The following is a 13,672-nucleotide window of genomic DNA, read 5'->3' as shown; positions in this document are numbered from 1 at the left end:
GTTTTTTGAAAAAAACACCCGAATCCAAAACACACCCGAATCCGACAAAAAAAATTCGGTGAGGTTTTGCCAAAACGCGGTCGAACCCAAAACACGGCCGCGGAACCGAACCCAAAACCAAAACACAAAACCCGAAAAATTTCAAGTGCACATCTCTACTAAATAGCAATTGCTTTATCTATTTCAGGCTTAAAAAAGTATGCGGTTTACAAGATGCGTGTTGCAGCAACAAACACAGCAGGCGAGAGCTCTCTGTCTGAGGAAAATGACATTTTTGTACGAACACTTGAAGATGGTAAGTAAATAGTAAAGCTGATATTTAAGCTAGCAGCCTAATACGGACATACTGTACTAAAGAAATCTGAGTGTAGGTGCTCAATCATACATGTAATTTAAACCAGTGACATATGTACACAGTTGGATGTCTCTTGAGAAATTTACACAGTGACTTGTGAGCATTCATTAAAACTTAAAAAACTATTTATTGCATGATTTAGTGTGGGTAGCACATATGTAAGAAAAACAATATTTTACTTATTTCCCTGTTACCTACACACTGGCCTATTATTCTTGTGGTGAGTCTTTCAAGATGGAAAGATACTGTGCTTCTATGGGGGTGTACCGGCCCACATTGTATTTGAGGTAAGTTAGCAGTCTGAATGCTGGAACATGCAACCGGTGAGTTTTTATCATATTACTATGCAGTGAAAAGGAGGTGGTGTGCTGAAGTGTAAAAAGTTTTTGTTTTTCTTCTTTCCATAACTGCACCTTACACATGTCAAGGCATATGCAGTGTACAGGCCTGTAATACAGCCAGTAGCCTAGGGCCACACTTCTCCAGTGAACATAATCATGATTAGGGGTGCACACCACTTTAAGGATTTTTTTTCCAAGTATTCATTTGAATTAGCAATTTGTAGCCAGATTTAGCTTGTATAATATGTTTCACATGTGTCACCTCCATAATGGCACCTGCACACTTTGGGACACCCATATTTGAAACAAGAGTGGCCACCCCTACATGTTGCAAAAAATAAAAATGGGGGGGGGGGGGGGGGGTAATTTAATGTATTACGTTTACTACAGATGGTAGGCCTTGTTGGGTTGCTATATTATTTTTACACAGTGTGAGCATTACCATTTCTAAAAGCAGATTTTATGAAAACCTACAGGTAGTATCCTGCATTTTGTTGTCTTGGAGGCAAGAACCACAAAGTATTTCTTCTTTAAGACCTCATTTGCTTTTACTTCCCTTTCTCTAGATTTCAATAATAAAAGTTTTTGCCCACTGTGGTTACTTTTATCTATTTGATGTATTAGGTGGAGCTGAACAATGAATGTTATTTTCTGCAAATGCAATCAATGTCTTCTGACAAAAACAACCAAGGTATACATTTATGTCAATAAATGGCCTCTGAGCATGGGTGAGAAAACCCTTGGCAGCATTCCATATAATTTTACTTAAATACATGTAAATTTATCTACATATTTACTGCCCTGAGCTGTCCGCTGTTTATAATAATAATAATAATTATTATTATTATTATTATTTTTTAAATATATAGGAAATAGCAATTGCAATCCCTTGACATGTTCAGATTTGACTGCTCCGCCCCCACCTATATGCCAGTGACACCAGGCCTCATATAACAGCTCTGTCCTTGTGCAGGAGATCCATCTGCAGTCAGACAGGTTTCTGCATAACATCACCTTTCAACAGCCCGTGATTCCTACAACACACCATTGGTTATCCCCTATGTAGCTGTTACATTATTGGGGGGGGAAATAAATCAGAGATACATACATTCAAATGGGATCATTAGTGCCATTTCCCTGCATTGGTTATAAGGCACAGTGATCCCTAGGGCTACATGCATTTTAAATAAGGTTTCTCGTTGCCACTTACAGTATATGGAACCTCTTGTGAAGCACAATACACAAACAAATTCTGCAATATATCAGTGTCTTTTCTTCAATAGGTAGATCTTACTAACTTTGGGGCTCATTTACATTTGGATGTTACTCACTTTCATGACATGCCTCTCAGATGTAGCAGTACACGTCCGCACTGATAGATGTTACTGTCACAATCTCCCTGAAATGCTTTTTCAAAAGTAGGCAAGCATGCTCTGATTTGCATATGCTAGCCCTGACACATGTGTTGTCTGCTATAAATCATGAAATCGGTACATACAGCAGATGGATTTGCATGCAACTCTGAATCAGGCCCTCTGTGTGTAAACAGGATTATCCACCTAAGATATGAGTACCAGCGGACAGTATATAATGAAATATCTCCATTGCTGTCCTCTGTGGTACATGAAAATACCTATGTCTTTCCCCACTTCCTCACTTCCCATAGTTGTAATTCAATTACAGGATACTTTGTGGAACCAAGTGCAGGAAAATGCAGTGTGAGCTAGAGTCTGATGTTACTTCTCCTGTACAAGGTTTAGATTATTCCCTAAGGTATAGAAAGACGCAGGAAGTGAAACTGCAGATAGCAGCTGCAATAAGTGAACAAAGGCACCGCTGTTACAGTTCATCCTGGTGACAGAAGTGGCGGTGAGTTCTGTTCTTGCACTGACTACAGGCAACACATAGTTAAGTTTTAGAAAAATCCAGTTTTATTACAAATGTAAACAATTTACTTATCAATCTTCGTTCCAGTTTGGGTCCATTTGACTTATGGTGTGTACACACGGTGAGATTTTTTCTTTCGATTTTGACTATATAGTCAAAATCGCAAGAAAAGTTAGTGCAAATCGCAAGGTGTTATGCCACTTGCGATCCAGATGCGCAGTCCCGCCAGGTTGGGATTGCAAGAAAAGATAGACACTGTAGGCAAGTCAATCCTTGCTAGATCTGTGTACTATCTAGTTCATCTCACATGTCAATTAAATCTCACATAAGCCAAAATCTCACATAAGCCAAAATCGTAAGCACACATAGTCCATATCTAAAGAAAAGTTAGTCAAAATCGATGGTGCTGGGTTCCGGGTAGTTCAGGGGAAATCGCAAAGTGAAAATCGGGCATAGCAAGGATCTCACCATGTGTACACACCATTAGAGACTGAAATTGGGCTGATACAAAGAGTTCCCACTCTGCTCCAAAGGCTGCCACTTAGCATAGTTATAATGATGGGATTTTCGCATCAGAATGATGGTACCCAGAAATGGTACAAATTGTGTAGTAAAACAACATTATTTGTTCCTCTGACACTTCCATGTTTATGTGTACACTCTGTCTTTGTTTTCTACTTCAAGTACCAGGAACGCCGCCTCAGAATCTGTTTTCAACTGATGTTAACGCAACTGCTATTAATTTGGAGTGGTCATCGCCTGCAGAACCCAATGGGATTATTACACACTATGAAATATTTTACACCAACTCGGCCATAGTGCTTGCTCAAAACATATCTTCAACAAGCATCACATTGACTGATTTAAACCCATTCACCCTTTATAGAATTTCTGTTTGTGCTTACACCCGTTTTGGGCATGGAAACCAATCAACACCTGTACTCTCAGTGAAAACATCAGAAACTGGTAGGAACACATATTTTTTAACTTTTAAAATTGAAAAATCGCACTGTAATGAAGAGATGTGAAAATTTAACTTTCGAGAATTGAATTGGTGTTTATTTCCTATATACTGTATGTATAGTCATTACAATATTGTGCCTATAGATGTATAATTTATAAATTTATAAAAACATCTCATATTAGCCGGTGCCAACATCTATCCAGATTAGTAGTTTGGTTAGTTTGTGAAGCAGTCAACTTTAACAAATTAATTTAAAGCAAAATCCTATAGTCGTATTCAATTGAATAATTTGTATTATTGACAAACATTTCTTCAAACCGTTCAAATTATGGGGTCTATGTACTATGCTATCAGCATCTCACTGACTGCAATCGCCTGTGCCTGACTGACAGACAGAGGCGGTTGCAGAGCGGGAGGGGGCGTGACAACAGCATTAGAACGCCATTGGTGGGGCGTGGTCCAGACAAAGGAGGCGTGTCCGGACCGTGGGGGGGGGCAGCCGCAGCCTCTGGGTGATGTCACACGCAGTCACTGTGACCTAGGATGCGGCCAGTAGCTCCCTGCCAGAGCGCAGGAGCCGCGCTTGCAGGGAGCTACTTGTCAGGTACAAAATCATTGCCACCGTGCGATTCTTTTGTACCTGTGCGGGGGGGGGGGGCAGGGCCTGACATGCGGGGCAGACTAGCCCTGTGCTGGGTGTCCACCCACATGTCAGAGTAAATAATCATAGATGTGCTAAATTTAGCACATCTACGATAATCTCTGATTAAAGTTGGAGAAAGCCGGTTCTTGCAACTAAACACCCAGCTTAAGGCGTGAGAACTGTCATTTCCCAACTAGCGAGGAAGATAGTTGAATAGTCCCTTTCAAGGTGCTATTTACATCCCACAGAATTGAATCAGGCCCATAGACCCCTATGTTCCTACAATTGTGGAGATAGGTATGAGAAGCACTAAAATCAGTTAAACTTAGATGTTTGCCTAGGGTGTCATTAGTTAGATTTATTTAACTAAACAAACTCATCAGCTATAACAGTAAAACCACCTGCCTAGTATTATGTAAGTCCCACTTGTGCCACCAAAACAGCTCTGATCCATCAAGTCATGGACTCCACAAGACCTCTGAAGGTGTCCTGTGGTATCTGGCACCAGCATGTTAGCAGCAGATTATTTAAATCCTGTAAGTTGAAAAGTGTGCCCTCCATGGCTCGGATGTGTTTTTCTAGCACATCCAACTTGAAAGTTGGAGGAAAAGGCAACACCTTGAACTCTTTGTCATGTTCCTCAAACCATTGCTTAAATATGGCCACTGTCATCAGTGAATACTGATGCCAGAAGGGACGTACTTGGTGTACATCAAAGTTTACATAAGTACAGTAGCATGTTTCAAAGTAACATAAGGTTTCCTCACAGCAGAACATTGCCCAGAGCATCACACTGCATCCGCTGGCCTGCCTTCTTTCTATAGTGCATCCTGGTACCATAGTGCATCCTGGTGCCATCTCTTCTGCAGATAAATGATGCACATGCACCCAGCCGTCCACATGATGTAAAAAAAAAACATGATTCATTAGACTAGGCCACCTTCTTCAATTGCTTCATGGTCCATTTCTGAAGCTTGTTTGCCCATTGTAGGTGCTTTCGGAGGTGGACAAGGGTCAGCATGGGACTCTGAACAGTCTGCAGCTATGCATCCCCATGCATAGCAAGCTGTGATATACTGTGTGTTTTGAATTCTTTCTATGATAGCCAGGACGGTCTTGCTTTTTCTCCCCACGTGCATCAATGAGTCTTGGGCATCCATGGCTCTGTTGCTGGTTCACTGTTTGTCCTTGGACCACTTTTGGTAGGTACTAACAGCTGCATACCGGGAACATCCCACAAGACCTGCCATTTTGGAGATACTCTGACCCAGTTGTCTAGCCATCACAATTTGGCCCTTGTCAAAGTCTCTCAGATCCTTATGCTTGACCATTTATCCTGCTTCCAACCCATCAGTTTCAAGAATTGACTGTTCATTTGTTGCCTAATATGACCCACAGGTGCCAACAAGATAATCAATGATATTCACTGTCAATGGTTTCAATGTTATGGCTCATGTGTATATATTAAGGTAGCATATAATTGTCTTGCACTAGGTACCAGGGCTCTAAACTACACCACTACATCCAATAGGTCCTTGAGGAGGTGTGCCAATAAGGGAGGGGGGGACCCTGACTTCACTTATCTCACTATTACAGTGTTTTAAATGGATCATGAGTGCCCCAACAAGAAGTGCAGGTCACTGGCATGAAAGAAACATAACCAGCAGCTTCTTAAATGTAAAGCTGCTGCCTATTGCTCCTCCATGTCAATGCTACATTGCAAGTATGGCAGCGGGCTATGATGCCAAGTGTCACACTCACAGTCTGAGGAGCAGAGGATGCCGCCCCAATCTCCCACCTACAATGATAAGAAGCAGCAGAGACCACATCTGAATATTTGCATTTCTTTTATATGCAAATTGGGAATTTGGTTGTGGATTAATCAGCAAAAACGTTTGTAAAAGAATTTCATATTTGGCTCAAATCCTAATATATAGGTTTAGAATATCCATGTTATAAATTATTAATTTCTGGGACAAATATATCGGATGATGTATAAGTAACTGTAATTGTTCTTGATGCTAGAGTACAAGTCAACTATAAAATTATCAATAATTAGTGAATGCATTGCTCCCAATTCGTTTGACACGTTGGACAGAGTGTGCTCTGTCAAGATTGGACAAGTAAGAAAGACAATGAATAAGTGCCCAGAGGATCAATAGCTGAGGAAGAAACAATGGGCCTAATTTAGACCTGATCGCTCTTCTGCGAATTTGCAGAGGTTTGAGATCAGATAGCTGCCACCCAGACAGAGTGAATACCCACCCTGTGCAAGTCTGCGTACGCCATGCGAAAAGCTTTGCAAACGCTGGTAAGCTGCAAATCCATTCGCAACTCACTCGCCATCAAATTATTTTTTCAGTCAGACTTACTCCTACAGTGCGATAGAAACAGGCTGTTCGGTGCCGGAGCTGACGTCACATACCCTCCCTGAAAACGGTTGGGAACGCCTGCGTTTTTACAGACACTCCCAGAAAACAGGCAGTTACCACCCCTAAATGTTTGCTTCCTGTCAACTTGCCTACGTCTAGCAATAAAAAAAGATGCAGGATTTTCGTGCAGTTTGGCCTTGCATGTGCACGCTACAATCCGTACGCATGTGCAGTCGATTGATAATCATCCGCCTTGTGAATTCGCACAAAAGCGATAAGGTTTGAATTACCCCCAATATCTCTATACATGCAAATTTGGTATTAAAATGAAAATGAATAACCGTTTACATGTATTCATGATATTGTTTTATTTTATTTTCAGCTCCAAGTAGCCCTCCATACGATTTGCTCTACAGAAATATATCATCCACTAGAGTGTTGGTCACCTGGCAGCCACCGGTTCATGCGAACGGAATTATATTGTTCTATAAAATAAGATTTTGGAATTCCTCCCATTCCCTGACAGAAAACAGTAGTGAGGCATTAATTGTTTTGTCTGATCTAAAGAAATATTCCCAGTATCAAGTGGTTGTATCTGGTCATACAGTAAGTGGAGATGGAAATCAGACAAGTGACATCCTATATATCAGCACTATGGAAGATGGTAAGCTCACATCAATTTCTCATAAACTCCATAATTATCTAAGTAAATTGTATTAATATGTGTGGCTTATGTATACTCTATTACCCTATAAGTGAAGGGTGACTGTAGGAAATTATATACATTTATTTAATAATATAAAATAACATATTGATTTCTCTCCAGAACTAAATCAATGGTGTTGATCAGTAATATCATTCATACATTCATAGACAACATCAAAGCTTGTCCTTGGCGCACAAGCTTTAAGTAGGGAGTACATGTAATGTGTATTGTAGTAAAGCTGCAGGTTTAAAGAAACAGAGAAAGCTTTTCAAAGTTTGTGTATATTGAACCATCAGAAAGCAAATGTTATCTCAGTCACGCTGAAAAAATTCCGTATGTCAGAATATTCCGTATTTTGGAATTTTGGATCTGGGAGACTCAACCTGTAATATAACAAATCTAATGCTAAGAAGTGGAAATAACTTATTAGGTTTATACAAATAAATCCAATAAATTATCAAATTCAATCAGCTCTAAGTGATTTTTACCACTTCTCAATATTTGATTTATTGTACTGTGTAATGTGTTTATGTGTTGTTTCAATATATTGTCACGTTTGGTACATTGGAGATACTTATAATTTCTTTAAGCACAAGTTTGTAATTTATTTTTATATCATATATGCACTTCAGTAATATAGTACTACCTTCTATTCCCATGAATATATGTTTAATACTTGCATCAAGCAATATACTTTAAATTATGTCTTTCTCAGATGTACCTACCGTAGTTTCATTGAGTTTCTCTGACCACCTAAAACTAATGCTGTCAAACTAAGATGTTTATATGAAAATAGTGGGAAACAATTTGAACAGAAGAGCAGCTTTTTATTTAGTTTTTGGTTTCTCTTTGTCCTATTGGTCTAATTTAAGTTTCATGCTGATGACGAGGCTTGGAATTTGCTTGGGTAGTGTGAAGTGATCTTCATTGTATCAATATGAGGCTAGTGGGTTCGCTTTTTTTTACCTTAACCTTTTATATTATCATTTTATTGTAAGAGGATATCATAATGAGAATATATTTTGCTATAAATAATTCTATGTTATTTACGTAGTTTGTCCATTTCTGTTTTCTCTTTCTGCAGTTCCTGACGATCCACCTCATAACCTATCCTACAGATCTCTAAACTCTACTTCAATACAGCTGTTTTACTCTCCACCTTCTTCTTCCAATGGCATTATTAGGAGTTACTACATTGCATGTATTGGTGCTGCAGGCAGATTTCAGTATTTCACTAGCAGTGACCTTTCTGCCATCCTTGGTGGCCTCAAAAAGTATAGTGAATATGCTATCACCGTTAGTGCAAGTACTTCTGTGGGACTTGGACCGAGAAAAAGTAGTTCCCTCTTTGTAAGAACTGATGAAGATGGTAATTTGTACATCTCATTTTAATCACCTTATAAAGCATGCCACATAATATCTACCATTAACATAATGCTCATCTGTAATATATATATATATTCTAGATTAACACACTAATTACTTATCTATGTGACCCAGATCCTAAACCTGCACCTATATCATACTCTAACTCATCACCCCTAACACACACGCCTTCTCCTTCAAGCAGCCGTAACCTCTCTTTTTGTTCCCCGGGGCCGAGCTTTCAGTCAGCATGCCCAGAGGCATAGTCAGCTGTGAGGATGGCCTCAAGGAAGAGAGAGAGGTCACGGTCACCTGAAGGAAAAGGAGTTTGTATTACCTGGGTGATCGCCCAGATTGTTTCCCCCCCCCCCCCCCCCCCCCCAACACACACACATACACACACACCATCCTAGAAACGCCACTGAGTAGGAAGTCAGGTGGTTGATGAGAATTTAAAGAACAGGTCAGTATTAAAAGAGCATAAAAAAGTTTAGAGGCTGGGAGAGAGCCTGATAAGGGATGATGCTGGATGAAGAGTAGTAAGTGGAACAGGATACTTTATGTAGATGCATGTGAGAGATGATTATGGGCCTTATTCAGAGTCAATTTGAAATGCTATGTGCAATTTAATTTTAACTCAGGTTGCGACTTTTCGCATTATGCGTCTGCATCTCTTTTTCAGTCTCAAACATGACGTAAGAACATGTGAGACTAGGGGCTTGACTGCATGTCGCCTGTAGTCACGGGAAGTGGGCATGCATGCGATTGCAGTTGGTGAGTAGTGCTGGTGTGCAATTGCAGTGTGTGACTAAATTGGCACATGAAAAATCACATGTGCAGCCCTTGCGTGTTCCCTGACCCTGGATTAAGAATAAAATGTAAAATCCATTTACAGTATGCAAAACTTCTAAAACTGATGCAGTAATGTTCAGAAAGTGAGTTCACACTACAATACATAATCATTTTACTCAAATACATGATGCTTTTATTCAAATGGGATGGGGACACCTGCACATATTTTCAAAATTGTTGCCATAAAAAATAAAAAATTCCAATGCTACTATTTGCATGTTACAGACAGCATGGTTATTACTGATTCAATTCCTAACCAAGGCACCTTCTGTATGGAGTTTGTATGTTTGCATTGGATGTGCTCCAGTTTCCTCCAACTATCCAAAAATATACTGGTAGGTTAATTGGCTTCTAACAAAAAATAACCCTAGTATGTATGTGTGTCACTGTCCATGTGATATGGAACCACTAGGGCAGGAACTGCTGAGAATTAAAGAAATACTAAATTCCCTGTCAAGTGCTGCATAACATGTGTACACTATATAAATAATTGTTAATAAATAATACAGCATCAATTGTTATCGTGTACCTAATATTCGCTCTACCCAACCATTCTGTGATTGCATTATGTAATCTTGTTGTGCACTTTTTACGAATGACGCAGACTCACTTCTCAAGTCCCAATCCAGCTTCATCTGAACCAGGTACGACATGGGAAATAAGATGCAACCAAAAGGAAGGAGATGCATATCGATAGTGGCGAATGTGTCTGACTCTGAATTGGTTGTAAACATGCAAATGGATGTGCGTTTGAATTTTGAGATTCAGAATGCAGCTGACTCTGAATAACACCCTATTGTAGAAAAGTGGGGGGGATAGGACAGAAGCAGGTTGGAGATGAGAAGTAGGAGAGAATTTGGAGATAATGGTTGATATGAAGGAAGGTGTGGTAGTGTTGAGGGATTTATAGATGAGGGTGAGGAGTTTGAATTGGATTCTGGTGGATATGAAGAGTCAGTGTAGGGCCTTATTGTGTAATAGCATATGTGAATTGGCAAAGGGGAAGATCAGTCTTGCAGCAGCATTTAGGGCATAGTGAAGTGGGAATAGCCTGGTGAGGGGAATGCCAACTAGAAGGAGATTTCAATTGTCAAGATGAGAGATAACATGGGAGTAAAGGTAGGGTGTGAGCCAGGAATGAGCTAAGCCATAAAGGTCAGTGGAGTGAAGAGGGTGCAGAAGAAAGGAGTGATAAACTGCATCAAACACAGTAGAGATATTGTGCAGAATAAGGAAGGAGAAGTGCCCATTGGATTTTGCTGCAATTAAATCTTTGGTCACTTTTTTAAGGTTAATCTTAGTAGAATTCTCATGGAAGAATCCAGATTGCAGAGGATTAAGAGGGGAGGGAAATTAGAGAGAAGCAGTTGTAGACAATCCACTCAAGTTGTTTTTAGACAAAAGGGAGAGGATAAATGGAACAGTAGTTGTGAGAGAGGTTGGAACAAAAGGTAGGTTGTTTCTTCAGTGTTAGTGGGCTGATTACATATTTGGAAGAAGGGATGCAATCTGTTAGGAGTAAGAGAGAGTTTGGAGAGGTAAAGCAAATAGTGGGAGACAGGGAACTGAGAACTTCAGAAGGCCCAGAGGGAATATTATTCATTGAGAGAATGAGAACAATGCAGACACGTCCCCATCAGTTGCAAGAGTGGGTGTTTGCGCAGTCTAACTTTAGGAGATGTTACAGCATGTCAGATGATGACAAAGTTATAGTACTGAAAATATATAAGGGTAATGATAGGTTTGCTTTGCAAGCAAAGGACAGTGTTGTAGGAAGAATGCATGAAAAAACTGAAGAAAAAAAGCATTGTGGCATAATTTGCTGCATTGACAATCACAGAGTTGGAGCACTTTTGTGCATAGTAAATTAGCTTGGTTTTGCACTTTGGAGTGTCAGTGGTAGAATATGGTGGTGGGTGTTGCTGTGGGACTTAGACGAGAGCGCAGTTGTGTGAGGCAGCCAGACGGGGACAGGACAGCTAAAGTCATATGAGAGAAGAGTGGTTCTTGTGGTGTTGACAAATGAAGAGAGTCAAGGTCATGTAAGAATCTTTGTGTGCAGGGAGATTTGGGTGAAGTGTGGTTGTGTGGAAATAGGACATGGCTGAAAGTCAATGCAGTATGTGCTGACCGAGAGTGGAAGGACAGAGTTACAGAAGTTAACAGTTGAAGCAAGCATAAAAGAAGATAAGGTTGAGGGAGTGTCCATCACAATTAGTGGGTAATGTGTTCCTCTGGCAGAGATCAACAAGAAAGTAAGAAGGAAATATCGAGGCAGTGGAGGTTGTAGATTTGTGAAGGGAGATGTTGAAATCACCCAGTATAAAACTCAGGGGTCTATGTACTTATCATTGGAGAGAGATAAAGTGGACTGAGATAAAGTACCAACCAACCAGCTCCTAACTAATTTTACAAATACAGCCTGTAACATGGCAGTTAGGAACTAATTGGTTGGTACAGTATTTTATCTCCATCCACTTTATCTCTCACCAAGGCTTAGTAATAGACCCCTAAGTTTGGCAGCAGATATGGGAGTCAGGTAGCAAAGTTTTCAAGAAACCAGGAAGCTGGATCTAGGGGCAGTAAATAACAGCAAAACAGAGGTGTAGAGGATACGTACAGGACTTAAAGGTATAGAATAATGAGAGGGATTGGTGTTATGACTCTGGAGGTACAAGGCCTACCTACTTCACTCCTTTATCTGTGTCTGGGTATAGGAAAATGGTTGTTGGGCAGGCCCCTGTGGAGGTGAGTCAGGTTCCTGAGATGGCTGAAAGATTGAGAGCATTTAAAATAAATACATGGTACTGTACATCAATGTGAGTTTGTTACAGATCTTGCTGCAAGGTAGGAAAGATATGTCTAAGACTGGAAGAGTATGGTGGATAGGGAACTTCAGTGGGAAGATTGCATGCAGGAGAATAGTCTAGAGAGGAGGGAAAAGGAGGGGAAACAGCAAGGTGTAGTAATTAGGTGCATTATGATGCAGAGTGAGAAATGTCAATACTGTATGAGTGACTATTAGAAAGCTGTTGACCCATGAAGTAAAGAGCAGGTGAAACTGTACCACAACGATCCCAGTTCTTATGTCCCTAGTCAAAATCCAGATTATAGTCAATTTTTAGGATTCTGTTCTTTGTTATAGCTGGACGAATGACCAGACAGTGAAATGGCCCATTTTACATCAGCTGTTATAGAGCAGAGACAAACCACACAATCAAAATCTCACAGAAGACTTCTTTTGGATATGAACAATGGAGTCAGGAAGATGATATTGCTTGTACTGTTACCTGAAAACGCAGATTACATATAGTATTATGCATCATAAATCTGTAACAGATTTCCAAAACACTTTAATGAAGTAAATTGAACTAACAACCATAATGGGGGGGTAACCAAGTTCATCATACATTTTTGCAGAGCACAAAACTTTGACGTACTCTTTACTGATGTATGTAACTGCATGCCTCTCCTCACTCTTTTACTGTCTACTAACATTGCTTCTCAATCATAACTACATAGGTTTCCATCTGCTATACGTGCCATGAGGAAGAATGCTAATTATATACAGATAGACTGCAAAATATAGTTAATACTATGCTGTACTTTTATTTATGCTTGTGCTGCCTGTGTACCGAATACATAATAACATATAGTTAATTGTCAACATAACAGATTAGCTAACATTGTCTATGGCGCATAAACTACATAACAAGTACTACATAAAATGACTTACTCATATCTAAGTCTGCCAGGAGTGTTGGACTGGGGTTTGAAGGGCCCACCAGGGAAATGCAGTGATAGGGGCCCACGCTTAGGGGGGTGGCCAGCCTCCAGAGGGGGTTTGACCAACAACCATAGAGGCTTAGCTAGCGAGATTCGAGAGATTTATATATATATATTTTGTAGTAAATACTGTACTATTACATGCATGATAATAATAATATGATTAATATAGCAATGATGAGCGAGGTTCGGTTTTACTCGGTTTTACTCGGTTTTACTCGGTTCTCAAAACGGCATCTTATTGGCTATCCAAAACACGTGACATCCGTGAGCCAATAAGATGCCGTTTTGAGAACCGAGTAAAACCGAGTAAAACCGAGTAAAACCGAATCCGCTCATCACTAATAGCAACACACTGTAGAAAATACACCATAGTCCTGTGCTGTATAATGTAACATATA

General features: G+C 40.0%; 1 protein-coding gene across 1 annotated transcript in view; it reads left to right on the top strand.

Moving 5' to 3' along the window:
• PTPRQ (protein tyrosine phosphatase receptor type Q) overlaps positions 1 to 13,672 on the top strand; it is a 517,581-nt gene that overhangs the window by 217,733 nt on the left and 286,176 nt on the right. The window contains exons 16-19 of the mRNA XM_063927718.1: positions 188 to 295; positions 3,268 to 3,549; positions 6,945 to 7,226; positions 8,353 to 8,637. Coding sequence (XP_063783788.1) covers positions 188 to 295; positions 3,268 to 3,549; positions 6,945 to 7,226; positions 8,353 to 8,637 — 957 coding nt within the window. The remainder of the gene's footprint in view (positions 1 to 187; positions 296 to 3,267; positions 3,550 to 6,944; positions 7,227 to 8,352; positions 8,638 to 13,672) is intronic.

This window comes from Pseudophryne corroboree, chromosome 6 (assembly GCF_028390025.1).
Source record: "Pseudophryne corroboree isolate aPseCor3 chromosome 6, aPseCor3.hap2, whole genome shotgun sequence".
Classification (NCBI taxonomy): domain Eukaryota; kingdom Metazoa; phylum Chordata; class Amphibia; order Anura; family Myobatrachidae; genus Pseudophryne; species Pseudophryne corroboree.
This window is presented reverse-complemented; position numbering and strand designations above follow the sequence as displayed.